Raw genomic sequence first — 19,596 nt, 5'->3', positions numbered from 1 at the left:
TAGATAACAAGGAATTATGGAAAATCCCATTGTTATTTATCCGTGGAAAGTACCCGATAATAATTAGTTATACGACTTTGTATAGCTTTAATTCGTTTTGTTAACGATTCATTTGACGTCCTTTTAACAATACATGATTTATTCAAATAAGTTATAGCTGTCCACAAAAAAATCTCTTCCAAATTAGTATAAGTAAATTCATTTATTGAAGTACACCATAATCTCCACTTTATGTGTGGTTTATTCAATAATGGTTTAACAACATTAGCGTCAATATCTTCATGATTGTTATCACACTCATCAAAAACGACTTTGTTCGAGCAAGTACCATTATTACAACCAAGATTTGAAGCAAGTTCTATAAGATTGTAATTATTTATATTATCGTTTTGACTACCAACTCCTAAAACAATTAATATTTGTTCTGAATTCATACAATTTGTTAAAGCATCTAATTCAACACGTATTTCACTCCATCTTTCATTATCAGAATTATATGGATTTATAAGACGTATAGTATCACCATTTTCATTGTTAAACAAATCACTATCTTCTTTTCGTATATCAATAACATAGAAAACAATTTGAGTTGAACTAATTGCATTAATAGTGCATTGAGTCAAATTCACACGACCAACTGGTTGTTGATCTGTTGTTGGTGTTTCAACTAAACAATTACCAAATAATCGACTACCTCCATAACAATACCTAGAACGTATCATATGTTTACGTGAATGTAAAATTGTTGTATTAAAAAGTATACCCTTAGTGTTCTCTTTATCATTTAATGATAAACATTTTGGTAAACGTAATATAAATCCTTGTCCAAACCATGAAGTAGTAGTTGTATGCATTTTTTTTAATTTCATCGGTTGTCTATTCATTGTTAAAGCTAAATCAATCCAACTTAAAAGTGTATGCATAAATTTTCCAATTAAATGAACTGTATCAATAGCTGGTCCTAATATTATACAATTAAAACAAATTTCATCATTTGTCATTGAATTCAAATAAGGAATAATTTGTGTTTGTAATGTTTCTTTTTCTATTTTATATATATTAATATAATATGAATATAATTTTTTCATAGAACAAGCAGGATTATTTAATAATTGTATAATGAATTCAGTAATATTTTGATAATTTTTTAAATTTTTTTCATTATTTTTATTAATTAATTGATTTTTATTAAATAAATCATTATTATTTATTATATTAAATGAATTTAATATATGAATTATATCTTTATTTAACCATAACCAACCAGTATTCATTTCAGTTTTAAAAATAGATAACCATATATATTTATCATTACTTATTAAATGATTCCATTGTTGATTACATAATGTACAATTAATTAAATCATTACCATTAAGATATTGAAAAATTTTTAATAATAATTCATTGGGTATTTTATCAATTTCATTCATACATTGAGACATTAGTAAAACTTTCAACGAAAAAAAATTTTTTTTCTAATGAGGAATAAAATAATTCAATTTACTAATATTATGATATATTACATAAACAGAAAACCAATGAAGTTTCATACAATTTCATCAAATAGACTAACATTGACTTTGATTGGAGGATTATTATGTCTTGAACAGAAGTATAGAAAGCTTTACAATTTGTCTATGTACAACATTGTTCCAACCTAATAATAACAGAGTCTGTCGTTTATTATTGATTAAATGAGATAGTCTTACTATGTTTAGTATTAGTAATAACACCCCCTTGAGTACAGAAATGCAATGCACAACAACTAACTGACATATTATCATTTTAATTACACGTAGAATAGAATACGTGTTTTTCTGTTTACATTTGTAAGATTATTTCCAGAAGGGGGAGGAACATCACTAATTGATATTGTTGTTTAACAAAAACAAATTAATATCTTCATGATGGAGGTCTATACATCAACGTGAATTTTTGGAACAATCACATGATTTAAATCAATAAAGTAATCAGTGTTTAACCACTGATTTCTAGAATGACAATGAGAAATAAGAGATATCTGAGAACTGGTCGAAGTAAAATAGATATCTTTAGTTCACGGAAAAGAGAATATTTTTATAATGCGATGAGAAGATGAAAGTTATCAGAATTAGGTAATACACTTGAGCAATAGATTCGGAACAATCTAATCACACAAGTACTTGCTAAGACATTATGTATGCAATTAAACAAAGGTCACTTAGACAAATTAAAAGGTAAAGGGAACATAGATAATAATGAAGAAAACCGCGCTGAATAATAAATCAGTATCATCAGGGTAGGTTAAGAGTAAGAACAAATTGTTTCTGAGCACATAAAGAAGGTTTCAGTTTCCGCATAGCCGTGGCCTCAATAAACTCCAACCTATTTTCTTGGAAACTTTCGTACAAAACTACATAAGCTGACCTAATATCAACCTTATGTCCGGTCTCAACCAAATGTTTCGCAATGGAGGAAGATTTCATCTATCTCGTGACGTTTCTGACCATTGGAATTCATTCGTTTTTGTAGCCATTTAGGTATGTGCAGCCATCCCTTACTGGCAGATCGCCATTGCTGCTCCCTGTGTACGTGTTTCTGCATATACATGTAAATTGATAGACGCAATGGGACGTGATAAAATCGCTTACATGCTGTTCGCATTTCGGCGAAACACAAACTTTGACCTTTCGGTAATGACAAATTGGGCTGAGTAAAATGTTCTACTGATAGCTAATTTAAGTATTCGTTTCAACATAAGAAGTATTTTGGTCACCTCTGAATGGTGGAGCAATACAGACACGCTTTTGGGTGCAGAAAACATCGTAGGTTTCATCATATTGCTACCTTTCCAGTGGTTTATAAACTTCAATAAATAACTGTTATTTATTAATGTTTCATTTAAGAGCTTGACGTTTTCCTCAACAGTATCTGTAGTACAAATACGATTGATTCCATTGAATAAGCTTTTTATTAATCCAAGTTCGTACTGGATTGGACAGTGACTATGGAAACTGAGATACTGTTCTGTCCATATCGGCTTTCCATAAACAGAAAGTTTGATGGGACCATCTCTTATACTAATCAGTATGTTTAGAAAAGGGAGCTGGTTGTTCAAATCTTCGCGTGTAAGAGAAATATGCCCTTGTGTTGAGTTCGCTTAACAAGCGGTTCACATCTTCAATGTTTATCACTTGTGACTATGACGTCATCCACGTACCGCTTATGAATTAAATCTTGAACTAGATTTCCCATAGACCCCACAAACACATCAGGCAGAAATAGTGCTAAAGGACTACCCGCAGTCACGTCATCAATCTGTTGAGAATGCTACCTCTAAATAAGGGATTTCATATTTTCAGTAAATGATCATAATAAATCTTTGAAAGTTCCTCTATGAAATAGGAACGGAAGGTCATTTATTAAGATATAATCACAAAGAATATCAACAATCTTCCCAAAAGGTACATTTGTAAAGTGTTTACATCAAGCGAGCACATTATCTTAGTTTTTATATTATTATCCATTAAGTAATTAATTAGTTCAAATGAACATTTCAAAGAATATTTGCAAAATTGGTTTCAAATAGGGTTTAATACTTTGTCAACCATTTTGCAAGATTATATTTAAGTGATCGACACATTGATAGAATTGGACGTAGGGGGTGTTGGGGTCATGAATTTTTGGTAGTCCATACAAATTAGAATTCAGAGAACCCGTAGATTTGAATAAATTAAATTCCTCTTTGTTATTAGTATTCATGTTAAGTAATTTCGTAAGATTCGAGTTGTCTTTCCTCTCCAATTTACGTAATCCATCAGAGTTAACATCAGCCATAAATTTGCTTTCGCCACTTAACATGAATTCTATTTTGTTTTCGTGATCGGACTTAGTCATAACAACAACACTTGATCCTTTATCAGGTTTAGCCTATGGCTTAAAATTTCGTGCACCCTAGTCTCACTGGGATCAGTGAATGGGATAGCAAACTAATAAGTCCTAAATAACATGAAGCATAGCATCAAACTTTAGTCTGCAACTAAACAGACGGGTGTACATAAAATATAAAACTAGACAAAATTCCAACGTTGGTCTACTTGACGAAATTGTCCAACTGATAAGTAAGCTTTTCCTTCTTCAATGTTACAAATCTTTATGTCCAGATTAAAGATATTCATCACCTACTACGTATAAAACAGAGTTAAATGGTTTGCTGAAAACATATTTTTGGGAAATTTATCAAGCTAATTGGAGCAGAAATTTATAATGATGTTTAGCCAACAAAATTAAATTTACACTGAACTTACTCAAAGCGATTAAAGTAAGTTTTAAACAAATCAGACTCAAATCCGTCAACTTCTCGATGTTGAACCGCTTTATCGTCAAGAAAAGTATCCAATTCAACCGTTTTATAGGCTGCTGTTCCGTATTCATCCTAAAAAGGGTTAACATTGTGTTTTTTATAGCCGAAAAATCAGAAACTAAGCTATAACCAATGAATGTATTTTTCAGTACAGTTTTGTAAGTATCGATGATGTATGAATTGATAATAATTGCCTATTTCTTCATTAGTTAGTTTTCCAAACGCTCTTGATGTTCCTTTAGCAACTGTCATACTGTTTCAAATGTGATCAAAATGCCAACTTAGGGAAAGTTACTGAATTGTATCAGTTGTAAATGACCAAGTTAATCTAAGAAAATTTCTCTTGGAAATATAATAAACTGTGTTCAAAGCTAAGTTATAACATATTGTTATGTCCCGATAAGAATAGTGAATGGTAATTTTGAGATCAATTTATGGACCACTAACTACGCATATACTTTTTATCGTAAAAATGTTGAATAACTAAACTATTCATATTCATATCCCTCTTATTATGAGCTTTATTTTGACCTATGAACTATTGTTATACGACTTACCACTCTTGAATTATGCCCTGTCTATCAATTACTACCTCCCTTATTCATGGCCATATTTGGCTAAATATCGTACAAACATTGTTTCTTATTTTATGGTAAGATATGGTCTGTCTGTTTGGTATATAAACCCAGTATGTTTGAAATATATAATTCTTACCGCAGAGGCTGAGATTGGTGTTCTGGACTTAACTATCTGGGCTAGGCAGAAAGAGTGACCGATAAGTACTCTAGACTGCTCGCACGGGTTTTATGCGTCATTCATCTGATCTATAAATCACTGCTCTCTAATTGGCGGTATTATCACGTCATACATTAACAGAGCACACAGACAGTTATAACACATATCCCAAGGTACTTCTGCAGTCTACCGATTTATTTCCAGTCAACTGGTTGCTTTAACAGTACTTTAGACAAAACACACAATAAATTATAAGACGAAGATTATCAGAACTATGTGGTGATACATCAGCGCAATACATTTCGAACAATCTGATCACACATACTTGTTAAGAACATTTGTGTATAAAAATAAAAGGTCAACTAGACTGGAAATGGGGGGTAAGAGGAGACAAGGATAATAACAATGATATAATTTGAAAATAATTTGAAACCTAATCACTCTGGATAATAAGCTAATTTTGCCAGGGTAGGTTTAAGGTGTGAACAAACTGTTTTTGAATACACAAATGGGGTTTGAATTTTCGTATAGCTAAGGCTTCAATAACTTGTTAAGCAATACATCAATGGGGAATGGTTATCCACTTAAACTCATAAATAGATGGAAGGTTCATGGCACAGTGAGACCTACAGTAGCCTCGGTGGAAAAAAGCAACAAACCATGCAGATTTTATGGATTACCAAAAATACATAAAACAGATGTCCCAATAAGACCTGTTGTTGATTATACCAATTCACCAACCTACAATCTTTCTAGATACCTAGCTAAGATTCTAAAACCATATGAAAGCCTAATCAAACACGGAATAAAAAATTCTAATGATTTTAAAGATGTTATCTCTAATATTCATATAGAAGAAGATGAAATAATGGCAAGTTTTGATGTTTGCTCATTATTCACTAATGTTCCAATTAAGAAAACATTAGATATTATATATAATCTATTAGATTCTGACATTGATCATAAACAGCGCTGTCCTCTAGTTACCACGGATATTATTAAAGCGTTAGATCTATGTTTACATTCAACTATATTCAGTTTTCAAGGGGATTTATACAGACAGACAGAAGGTGTAGCTATGGGATCACCAGTTTCCCCAATTGTTGCTAACCTCTTTATGCATTCATTGGAAACTAGTGCCATCTCATTATGTTCTCAGGCACCAAAAGTATGGTTAAGATATGTAGATGACACCTTTGTCATTATAAAACGAAACCATTTGGATGAACTGTTTAAACTCATCAACAACTTTGATAGAAAAATCAAGTTCACCAAAGAGTTGGAATCTCCTGGAAACAAATTACCTTTCCTAGACTGTTTAGTGGAAAGGAAAGTTAATAATAGCTTAAAAATTAGTATATTTCGAAAGCCGACAAATTCAGGAAAATTTCTAGATTTTAAATCGGCACATCCACACTCAACCAAAGTGACAGTAGTCAAAAATATGATTACAAGAGCTCAAAAACTTGTCACTGAACCAAATGATATGAAAACGGAAATAAATTTAATTACATCTACCCTAATGATGAACAATTATCCAAAAGATTTTATTAAAAGAATAATTGAGAATGAAAGAAAAGACGACATTGTTAATACAAAAAGATTACAGAAAAAGAAATGGGTTAACACAGTGGTGATCCCATATCGGAAAGGAGTTTCGGAAGATATTCGAAGAATCTTAAATAATCAAAATATAAGAGTATTTTTTCGAACAAACAATACTCTAAGATTAAAATTAGTAAGAATTAAAGATCCAATACATAATGAAGAACAACAAAATTGTGTCTATGAAATCAAATGTAGTGACTGTAATGCAACGTATGTAGGTGAAACATCAAGACAACTGAATGTGAGGGTGAAGGAACACAAACAATGCTTGAAACACATTCCTAAATCCTCAGATGATGTAAGGAAACTGGAGAACAAATCAACGATAGCATTACATTCGATAGAATTGGGTCATACAATTGATTTCGATGGCACAAGAATCCTTCAAAAAGCTTTTAATTCTTACAAGGAAAGACAAACAGCTGAAGCCTTATACATATGGGCTAATCCAGACAATATTAATAGGAGAGATGGAATACAATTAGCTGTGCCATGGCAGCTAATCATTAATAAGTAATATCCTTAATGTTTATATCTAATTCATATTATCTAAAATGACAACAATTACACTCAATGATTCTAATCATGTCTTATCGGAAATTGTTAAACAATTCACAGGAACATTAAAAATGACACATACATACAGTCAAAATTACGCTCTTCAAATTACACCTTTTATATTTTTATTTTATTTTGTTTATTTATCTTCATTTTATACATGCTGTGACAGATATGATTCATATCATATATATTACAAATTGTATGTTTCCTTATAAATTCACTGATAAGGGACAATATATTGTGTGAATGTAATTTCTCCTCTCACCTCTTACGTTTTCTATACAATATGTTATATGAACACTCATCACTTCACATCACACATCTCTTACACACTAATACACATACCTAGTTTAAACTTTGTTAACGTTGATTGGATGACCTATTCAGTGTACAATGAACCCGGAGAACCATGTACCTATTTATATTCGATAATTTTGATGTTTGATTATAATTCCTTGAAAAAGCCTGGACCAGATTGCCAGGCGAAATGTTGGATTTAATTAAAATTCATTCGCTGAGATTTTACAAATATATATTATTCCTATTTAATGTCTTAACTTGAATCTGTTAAGTGAAAATTTAAGATCTGTGATCAGAATAAATATGGGTCAGATAGGGTGAGAGAGATATGATAGCGCAATTACAATTCGATGAAATGTTTAATGGAAGACTAAATTGTGTGAAAAAATTAGTAAGACGTAATAAGGAGGGATGAATGCGAAGTGAATGGATCATGTATAGGAGAGATTAACAATGATGTCTAACCATTGATAATAACAATAACAATAATAATAATAATAATAATAATAATAATACAAAGATTTGTGAATAAAGAAAACAGAGAAAATCACATTTGACTACGAAAGGTCGTAAGTACAATAGTCAAATTAGGTCATCCAATAGCTAAGATTACTATTGATTAATTGACCTTATGGTTGGCCAGGGGAGGAGGAGGGGTTATTATCATCCTAGTCACCTCTTACCCCCCATTTCCAGTCTACTTGACCTTTTATTTTTATATATAAATGTTCTTAACAAGTATATGTGTGATCAGATTGTTCGAAGTGTATTGCGCTGATGTATCACCAAATAGTTCTGATAATCTTATTACTATTACAATATCGAAATTTATCAAAGGGACTAATTGCTTTAAATCAATACTTTAATCTACTATATTCTGATATATTATTTACTATAATATGGATTTATTTGACACCCTCCAAACTATGCCACTAACATTTCCGATTACATAATTACCTGTATATTAAGAGTTCCTTATGCTAAGACATAATTTGGTATCATCAACAACAAGAAAAAAATCATCAATGAATTCTGATAATTTTTGAACATGTTAGAACTGCTAGCTCTGACTAAGAATGGAATAAACATCATAATAAGAACAATAATGCGTGGTACTAATGAGATATTGTAAACTAGGATGAAATCACTATTTAACGTCGTAAAACATTAAAAACACACTTGTTATCAACACTTCCTGATATCTTTAAAGCTGGGTAAAATTTCCTTGAACAGTGAATTCCAAGCATTAATAATGGCCATCTAGACTGCCCGTACCATTAAAGTATGAAGTTTAAAATTCTTGATCGGAATTTAACAACAAAAAGATAGTCTTTATGAAGTAACCCCTGAAAAATATTCAATGTTTCAGTGGATGCCTTCATCATTCTCCCTTATTTAAACATAACTACCGTGATAAATTATTTAGCGAGCAATTGTTAAAATGCCACAAAGTTCCAGAAAAACCTAAATTTTCAAATGCTGATTCACCCTAGCAGGAAACAAAAAAAATTCTGTTTGGTCCTTAGGAAATTGTGGCTAGATATTGCTGACTGAAGATTAACTTTATCCACAATATACTGATTTTTTTAAAACGAGGTCAGGTTGTCTATATACAAAATATATATAAGCACATAAACTTACTGCAGTGCTTTCACGTCCAATCCAGAAATGAACATCATACAACAGTTCATCACCAACTTTTTCAATATTTAAAACAATATAGGAGTCACCACGGAAGAATTTGCCAATGTCTTCACCTCGAACAACTTCTAACTGGAAATTCTAAAGATATAGTACACAGTATAAAATATTTAACATGTTTCGTCACTGATATATTAGTAAGGTTAAATTTATCATAACAAATCTCCTGTATTTTGTCATTTGCTTTTATATAAGCACTCATGTACTTGAAATTATAGTACGATATGAGCTCACGTATTTATATTTTGGAAACACTACAATTAGTACAAAAAAGGAAAATAGTAGTCAATTACTGAGAGAACGATAAACATACGCATACTGAACAGTAGCAGGAACACAAAGAAATGAGTCGATAACAAGTATCGATTGTGTTTCTGTAGCTGATGAGATCTCATGATTTCTGGTCAAATAAAAAGAGTTAGAGTGATGACCAGTCTGGAACTACATGAGTCTTACGTAGTGGGGGGTTAACTCAAATATTATTAGTTGATTCACACAGTGATAGAGATAAACACTGGCTAAAGAGCGTGTAACCCATCTCTTATAAGAACCAAAGCACGGTAGATACCATCGCTACTTAATGAATCCAGTTTATGCTGTTTTCCTAAACGGCTAGATGGAACTTTGTAATGTCTTCTTTAATAAATTAAAGAACAAAAGCGTATATATAGTCTACTTGCTTGACTGTAGCCTTGCCAAGACTCTGCATAAGACAGTTTAAGAATTGCTTAGAAAAACTGTCAGCGGACAGAATTATCCATGCAAATCCGAACGCCAAGTCACGCCCAAAGATCCTGAAAAAGACACAATTTTTATCTGAGAGGACAATCTTGTTGTGGAAAGCTTAGTAGACACTGTTCGGAGTCTACAAACCTCAAGTCGGGAAATAGCCGAAAGTGAACTATAATTTTAAGTGCACGGTTTATAGAAAAGTGTACCCTTCAATTAACTGGATGATAGTAAACTTGTTGCAAATGATAAAAATCAGAAAGGTCTTGGATATGTAAAAGGGGAATATCAGCGATTAAAGGAAATAAGTTAGTCTCTATGTTGAAAGTAGACAAGAGGTCAAAAACAACCTTTGAAAAAGGTACTTTACAAAAGAAAGAAAAGGAAGGAACAATAACACTACTAAAAGAACGAGCTAGGACGCCAATATATAGACGAATGAGGTAAGTTGTTCGTTACTTTAAATTATCATCCTGCACTGTTAAAAGCAATGAGAATGATTAAATATGATACGAACTACTGATTATTAGTAAGTAGTATAAAGTAAGCACTAGAAACGTGAAAGGAAGGACTGACGTCATGAAGTAACAAGCTGATTCGATGTTTTGATCCCTATAGATCAGCATACAGAATCCACCTTAATAAATTCAAAGCATCCCACCTTCGTGAAGATGGTGAACTTAATTCACCTCAAAGTCTTTCTCATTCACTTAATAAAATGTACCGTTCCTCAGGTTTTACGTAAAAGAAACTATATCAAGGTTTTTCGTTTATGTTTCGACTGAAGTTGATTTGCAAATTACCATATAAAATCCGTGTAAGTATACATTACTCACAAAGTTAAATGATTTCAAAAATTATAAAAGCTTCCTTATTTATAAAGGTCTGTGTCAGGAAGACACACTATATATACGCACTCATTCCTAGATAAACTGATAAACTTACTGGACAATGCACCTGGCTACACACTTGATGTCAACGTTATAGCATGCTAAGTGATGGGGTTGAATTCCCGTTAGTTCAGGTTCTAATTCAAACTACTACATGACATTAATAATTCAAGTTGGAAGTTTTAGCCAATTACTGTGCACACTGGGTCCTATTTGAAATGATACTTTGGATATCATGTGCTATTTGAAGTTTAACTTGGATACTTGTTATCCCAGTGAGAATATTTTGGAATTCGACTGTATAACCTCTTCACAAATCAAGAAAGTAGGTCGTATAAGAAGGACTACCGCACTAACACTGTAAGACTTAGTTGCTTGGTGAGGTGTCAAGTAAGGCGTTCAGTATGCTTTTCTGGACTACATTTCGGCTTTGATCCCATCCACAGACTTTTTCAATGAACACTGCATTCATGCTCAATATTTACTCTGAGAAAAGTATTTGTTCATACTCTTTGAATTTAAACTTTATGGAATAAGAATTAGCTTTTTTCCTTTTCTTATCTTTTATTCTTTACGATTCGCCATATTCTGTTAACAAATAGTCAAAGCAAGATGAATCCAGTACAAATGTCTGATATTATTCGTTTACTGAGTTAGTAATTCAAACTTTTCTACAGACAAAAGACCTATGAGTATGTGAAATATCCTGAAAAAGATATCGTCCGAATGTTTAACAAAAGACAAAACAGGTGTTTTCTTATGTATATAGTCATTTCCTTGCTACTACTTCAATGAAACTTTGTATCTGCAGACATATAATTTCACTCTATCTGACGAGAGCTATTTTTTTGAACATCAATGAGTTACGTCCATTCTTAAACTTATTATCATGTGTAAAGATTTATAAGATATTATAATTGTTTTCTAGACTACAGCAAATCATCTTGTCTCGACTTGTTTACTAAGAGTTCATGCAGTATTATTTAGTTGATAGCTTTTTCGGATAGTTGATTGTTCAAAAATGTATCTGTATCCTGAAGCTCTTCTTTTTCATCAATATCAAAATAGAATATTTAGAAGGGACAAGGGGTTTACCGAATTCCACACAATTGGTCCCAACCGGTTAAATTGTAGGGAGCAAGAACAACAAATATTTTAAAACTTGGTATGCTAATTATGTTTCTTTTGTTGAACAACTTCTTCACACAAGTCGTTATTAGTAAAATGCACTTTTACACATGAAATATTGTGAGAATAATACACTAAAGTTATTCACTTTACTAATAAAAGTAATTATAAATTCTTTCATGAGACTTTTTTAAAAATTAGATTTTCTGTTTGTAATTAACGTTCGTAAGGTAGATTTAAGCCACGTGGAATAAAATTAATTTACCCGATCCCTTAACTTTTATTGTTCTTGTTTTATAAAATATTAAATGTCATCATAAATGGACAATTCTCCATAGTGAAGATAGGGGATTGTATGAAGATTAAGGTAGATAACTTGATGAGAATGCTATGTCCTGAAACATAACGTGTGAAGAAGGAAATCATTTTTAAATTCACACATCGATTTGAGGTGATTTTTATCCAATTGACTTCAATGCATTTTCCTTGTGCTAACTTATTTAGAGAGGATTCTATTTAATGACATTCAATATATTTTCAGCTGCAGTCAGTTATTATATTCTCAATACATTTTCCTTTGTATTAATTATCTTATAGTGATTTTGTGTCACAGTGAAAAATACTACAGGGTTGCGGTTGTGTACTACTGATGTCAACAGATATAAGCAGAAAGTATCATCAATCAAAAGTGAAATATGTGGAGGCAGGAGGTTAAGAAGATCAAAGAAAAGAAAACGAGGACAGAGAACGATTGGTGTAGAAACAAAAGAACAATGCAGTCTTAGACGATTGGTCGACATTTTGCAGATGAAGTATTTACTGTATGGTTCTCAGATTTTACTAATATGTTCTGTAATTTAGTATTCAAATACATTCGATTGTCCTCACTTGTCTTCGTTCACTACAAGGTGAACAAATTATGTAGTTAATAATCGTTGAATCGACAAATAACTGAATTAACTTGAAGGTTATTTAATCCCTCTGGTATAATGGATCGCTTAATCTGGTTAGTGGGTAGTGAAGATGAGGATAAAGTAGTCTCATTCACCATATTGAAGTCGAAGTTGTAAACTAGGAGATTATTACACGAATTTATTCTAAACTTACATTGACTTATCGGTGAAATGGATAAAGTTAATTATACCAACATTGTTGGATTATGAAAAACTACTTCTCATTACATCGATTAAATTTACCGAAGACCAACTATTCTAAACACTATTTATTTGTTATCCTTATGACCTTTAACAGACTATATCAAATAAACACAAACATATGAATAGAGTATATAAAATGACCAATTTTGTGAATGGTAAGGTTTCTTAAATATTCTGTCTTTGTATCTAATAACTCTGCACGCTTCACAAGATATGTTCTTGACTAACTAATGGTTCAAAAACAAATTTTGATTACATTATCATATGTAGGGATTTGTACAGTCCTCCCTGGTTTTCAATGGCAACCTAATATATTTTAATCAGTGATGAAACCCACCTACAAACCAGAAAATCTCTCAACTAAGTAATATTAAATCATAGAAATTACACCAAAAACGAACAGATGAATTCATGTCAATGAGTTTTACCACTAGATCACATTCTAACTCGATGTTAATCTTATTCAGTATTACTCCTGTCTCAATTCCGTATGAAAATTAATCGGCATAACATTCATTTTAATTCAGTGTTAAATTTATTCAGTATAATATTCTTTTGTATTAATGTGACGTAAATCCCGTTTAGTATGATATTCATCGTGCGCTTGGTATAAAAGTTGGTGCCAAAATCAGGTTTGGTATTCTTCCTAATTATCTCATAATACACGTCAGATGATTGATCATCAAACACCCGTAAAATCAACCAAGTGTTGATTTTTTAGGTCAAATAAATCTGCTCCTACTATCAGTCCTCGCCTTCTTCCTTGGGTCGTGGGAATCGTACTTTTTTCTTGTTTCTAGAATCAGTTTTTGAAGCTTAACAGCTAGGCGTAGGGTAACTGATATGTGGTGATGAGAGTGGAATGTGATTTATCACTGAGCGTGGAAAAACAGTCATTAAGCCTACTGACTATTAAATGTGATTTTCTTTGCTGCATTTGATTTCTACTCTGTACTCGCTGAGAGTGACTGCTTGGAATTATATTGGGTAAAGTGTTACTTTGGTTTTCTATTCTTGGTCATGAGTCGCGTATCTAACATAACGTGATCTAGTTTCTGTATAGTGTGCCGTTCAAGTATCCAATCTAGCGTAGCGTAGTATACGGCAAAAAGAGTAACCATCCGTCATATCACTAACAATTACAAATACAAACCTGTCCATTTTGCAGAAATCGTAATTTATTATTGAGATATATTCCAGTTATTTCAACCACTCTCAAATAAATAGTTTTTCCTCAAAAACATGTACGAAAAATTTTTGTGATGGAATAAGGTCCTAAAATTAGTAATACGTGAATTACTAAAATATGGCTTGATACACTTTTTACTGTGATCATAGTCCATTATCACAACCATCAAAGTTAATAGGGTTGATGAGACTAGCTTAATTAGAGAACAAAACTCTGATGTCTACTACTTGCTACAACAAATGCTTGTAACTAACATTAATACGTACAGAAATGCAAGCATGTCAAGGCATATATGTAGAAAGTTCATCAAGTTTAGTATGTTAACATTTTACTTAAGTCGTTGTGAAAAAAATGTTAAAATATACTGAAAAGAACATAAATACAATAATTAAGAAACTATTAGAGATGATCACTAGTAAAAACACCGAAAATTACTTTTATTCGCCAGACCATTAGAGTAGGGGAAGTAATCTTTCGTACTGGTCCCCATGCTGGTTCTTTCTCAGCAGATTCCTCTGCAAACAAATCAAAGAAATCATACATCAACATTTCATTTTCTCATTTATCCAATAAACTTTAAACATATGACCGAAAAATCATTATAGCTTTCAGAATTCAGAACATAATCTACTTGGTGATAGCTACCATAAAAATTTGTAACATTGTTTTATATCCTCCCCAGAAAACCCAATAACTGTAATGAAGGTAAGTTTTTAATGTCCCACCGATAATTTAGGAAAAGATAAAATATAACTCTGCAGACAAGGTTGTTAAGAATGCTAACAGAAGATAAAACCTAATTGGCTCACCATTCATGTTAAACTGCCAAGTGTTCCATAGACTCCTTTATTGAGTAGGGAATACAAACTTAATCCAGTCGTTTAAGCATTTATTCTTGATACGCGATCGAAATTTGATATTGATTTCAACTCCACTTATTAACATCGTATCAAGAAACGACTGTCGATTTAAGTTATTTCATATCCTATTCAAAAATATATGTTTGATCGAATAATATCAGTAGATTACAATTATCACAGCAATACGTCGATATTTAAATACAGTCGGTTAAAGCACATATAATCATAGTGAGTTTTGTAGTTTACAACATAAACTGGTTATGCATAAGGAGCCATTGGAGAGGAGAGCTTTGGATGGTTGTTTATCTGAGTGCAGGACTGCTAAACCGGGTACACTCACAGCACTCCGCTAAAGAGTGAACCCGGGACCTCCATGTTCCTTGATGGGAATGCTATCTTGATACTACCGAGTTGGTAACTAATAGTTCACAGTTCTAACGTCAGTCAATCCATAATAATGTGCAACAACTGCTCGTTGCCATTGGTGATACCTGCCTCGCATATGACATTGTGGATTATTTTTGAGATTGGGAACACGTCTGTCTAGTGTAACAACTAATGTGAAGTAAGCAGTTTATATAACCACTCGATTTAATATCACTATACAGTTGAGGTGCATTAACATTTGTAATGCCAGATAGGATGAGCTAGATTTCAATACTACTAAACTAAGAGTACTTTCGGGTGAACAGACACAGGGATAGACCGCACGCTTAGTAAATCACTTATTTACTTACTCCTGGTACCTCTCGTGGAGGAGCATGGGTTCTCCATCGAACTCTGTCCTGGGCAGTCCTTTCCAATTGTTCCCAATGGCTATTCATTCTTAAATGAAACCCTAGTTTACCAAACAAATCAGCCATTTGCATTTAGATGGCGAACACTATGTAAACCGCTTTTTATGACGCTATAACTTTGTCCATACAGTGTTTAGTCCTTATAGAAGTACAGTGAAATTTGTCAAGTTCCTAACACCAACAACTACTGTACAACACGGGTCTGATATGGACATATGGTTCTTATTTCGCAAACTGACCGATCTATTAGATCCACCCACTTCACTGTTAACTGATAATTATGTATCAAAGAAATAGTCACCATGTCTTGTTCGTGAAATAATAACAAACAAACCAACAAACATTATAATTTCTATCGATCGGGATCCTGAACAGTTTCGTTATGAACAAAAACGTCGAGATATTAAAATAAATAAAAGCATATTGTCAAGTCTCTAAATTATGGATGATCGTATGGATTGTTTCGAGGAATAAGGACTAGGATTTAGAGTGAGAAACCAGGGTTAGGAATTAGAATCAGGTTTTTCACCACGAAACGATACTAACCATATTACCAAAATGTTGTTTAGCCATTTGAAGGAATGGATTTCGCACCAAAATATAAGATTCACAACCTTAAACCTGATTGATCCGTCCATAGATTAGTCCTGACAGTTTTCTCCAACCTTTAAGCCGAACAATCCTGATCCTAGCTGAACTCCGAATTTATAATTCTAAACTTTCTTCGTTCATTTATCATGCCGGGACCATGTATTCATAAGAATTTTGTCACATATCGTAAATGGTCTATTAACCGAACGCTGTTTCCGAAATGGCTAATAAGCGGCTCAAGCTCGTTGCTAAAATATGGTTCTACCACACCAATAATTACTACTATTATCTTGAAAATCTTAAGCTAAATCGTTAGTGGGAGCAAAAGACTAGGCATTAAATGACAGAAAATAAAAAGCGAGATCAAACCACTAATTACTAAAACGGTCATGTAGATTGACATCATTATTATCGCTATTTCTCAACACTCACTTTTTACAGCTCTTTCTATATCGGACCCAAAAAGTGCAAGGTTAGTGTCCTTCCAACTATACATCTTCGCTGCAAGGACACCAGCCATATCATTAACAAAACGAATTATTATCCACCGTCCAAACAAACTGGGTTTAAGATACTTTTATAGGCCAATAAGATTACAATTATTACTTTAATCGATCACTTAGATGCAATTGGTTAACCAATAAAACATGTGATTGGTCACAAGAATTTCAGTGTCCTACTTTAGTATGGTAACAAAAGTAATGTTCACGAAAAACCAATAGTAATTTAGATGTGAGTAGGACATCTACACCGGTGATTCATTTATATCACGTGGTCTTGATTATGTGAAATAGCCTAATAAGGACTGTTAGTGCACAAAATGCATGTGAAGTTGTTGGCGAATAGCATCATGGAACCGTTTTCGAAATAAATTATTTGTTGGGATTTGGCACGACAACTAAAAATTCGACATTACCAAGGTTTTACTTAATAATTATAAATAGAGCATTGGACGGATTGTTAATAACAAAATAATAACGCATCTGTAATGTCCCAAGGAGTAGAAACTAGGATCTTTGACTTTTCGTAACTTAGTCCAAGTTCCTTCTCCGGAAGGTTTACTCGTGCTAATTCGTTTCAGTTATTTATTTACTCTCTGAAGGAGCGATTTAAATTAAGTTGTGAAACGTCAGAAATTCTAGTTTTTAATCAATAGGAGTTCGCTCAGACTGCAGATTTAGCATACTTCAAACGTAAGTGAAGTATTACTAAATTCACGCACTTCGTTTTCTGTTTTAGTATTTAACATACAGAGCACATAATACACTACATCAATAAACAGAGACTGGTTAATATTGTGAAAACCACTTGTACTTGATTCATAACCAATGTAATTAACTTGAGTTTTTTTAGTCTAGCACACAATCAATTCTCAATGATTGGCTTAGACGAGGAACAAGTTTTAACATGTTATCATTAGATAAATAAAGAAAATGAATTCAGGAATCTTAATAACGCAGTGAGATGACAAAGTTTATTAGAAATAAGCTGATCAACTTAGTCTTCCGATTGGGTTATCCTGGTTTATCAAGGGGATTAAATGTAGTGAATTAAGGAACCATATAACAAATCAACTTTAAAATCGTTAAATAAAGCTTGTTTATATTTGGACTTGAAAGTTGAGGTTTATTACCTTATCACGTAACACAACGTAGAATGAATATTAAACAAAAACACGAAGATTTCAGTTTCATCTTCAACCATTCACATGGCGTGTATACTTATGTAACAATATATTCTCCGCATTTCTACCATAAGAAGGGAGTAACTAACACTAATTGTTAAAAAATGGTACTCTGCACGTACTCCTAAGACATGTTATGGACCAGGTGAGGGGATGACTGCTCCAAATGAATAACCTATTAATGCCCATCATCCCCCACTTAGCAACAAAATAGATGAATAGTTGAGCACGAATGTTTTGTTGATTTTTTTCACACTGTAGAGAATTTGTGAAGATATTTGAATTCTATGATTAACGTCACGGACTGGTCTTAATTAGATAACCACTGAAAACCAGGAAGCATTGGACAACTGTTTCATTCTGGCATTGGGCTAATCAGCAGTGTGAATCCGCGACCCCGCGGGGGACCGAACCCATGCCCTTTGATCTCGCTACTTGCTGGCTGTGAGATTGAAGGTCCTGGGCTCGGCTCTTGGTGGCAAGGTCGTGGTTACGTATAGATGCGGAGTATAACACTAAGATGGAATAACTGTCCAATACTTCCTCCTTTTCAATGTTTGTTTAACTGAAATCAGCCCGTGATATTAACCACAGAATTTCCCCCCCCTAAACAGATTAGTTGGAAAATATAGAGAAATAACTACTTGGATTAGGCGGTATTACGTCAAATTCTTATTTATAAAAGTTAAAGAACTCCAGAATGAATTATGATGACCTCTACGGGTGTCTAGTTGACCGAATATCTCAGTATAAAGAAAGGAAATTTTATTGAATGTTTACTGATCTTTTTGTTAGTTGGAGGTGTATCCATGATTTTATTCAGAGTTAACCTCATTTATTTTACCCACAAATTGACTATCTTGTTTAGAAGAAACATACAGAAATTTATGCATTTTGTTCACAAACAAATTCTCTAACGAAATAGAAATGTAAACAAGTATAAGAAATTCATTTTCCATTTATCGGAAAATAAAAAACGTGATATAATCGATACAGTTTAGCTAGATGCATGTAAAAGTGAATCTCATTCAAAGATAACTCTTGCTAACGACTGACACTATTTGGTCAAGTTTTAAAAACCTAGTGTCAGATGGAATGTATTTTTTGTCCAAGATTGGGGGTACTAAGTAGAAAATTGTTGTAAAGCCATCAGAGAGTCGAACCTCATGCAACAAGATCTTTCGACAAACACATCTTTACTCAGACAATAATTTTGAATATGCTGGTTTAAACTTCCTAATTTCAGTTGGTTAGTGATAAAGTAGGACCACCAATCAATGAAAGTTTATATTATTTTTGAAAGTATTTAACTGTCTACGAAGCT

At 32.5% G+C, this 19,596-nt stretch overlaps 1 protein-coding gene across 2 annotated transcripts in view; it reads right to left on the bottom strand.

The window, feature by feature from the left end:
• The window catches only part of Smp_008660.1 (putative gelsolin), a 32,537-nt gene extending 15,408 nt beyond the window's left edge, over window positions 1–17,129 (bottom strand). Inside the window, exons 1-4 of one of the 2 annotated variants that reach the window (XM_018796734.1) lie at window positions 17,021–17,129; window positions 14,776–14,855; window positions 9,188–9,328; window positions 4,287–4,414 (exon numbers count right to left, since the gene is read on the bottom strand). In XM_018796734.1, the coding sequence (XP_018651847.1) occupies window positions 4,287–4,414; window positions 9,188–9,328; window positions 14,776–14,855; window positions 17,021–17,108 (437 nt within the window). In that variant the 5' untranslated portion in view covers window positions 17,109–17,129. The remainder of the gene's footprint in view (window positions 1–4,286; window positions 4,415–9,187; window positions 9,329–14,775; window positions 14,856–17,020) is intronic. The other variant, XM_018796735.1, reaches the window with a different exon arrangement.
• Between the last annotated feature and the right edge of the window lie 2,467 nt (window positions 17,130–19,596).

Source organism: Schistosoma mansoni, chromosome 4, assembly GCF_000237925.1.
Source record: "Schistosoma mansoni strain Puerto Rico chromosome 4, complete genome".
Taxonomy (NCBI): domain Eukaryota; kingdom Metazoa; phylum Platyhelminthes; class Trematoda; order Strigeidida; family Schistosomatidae; genus Schistosoma; species Schistosoma mansoni.
Note: the sequence above shows the minus strand (reverse complement) of the source record. Positions and strands in the feature narration are given on the sequence as shown.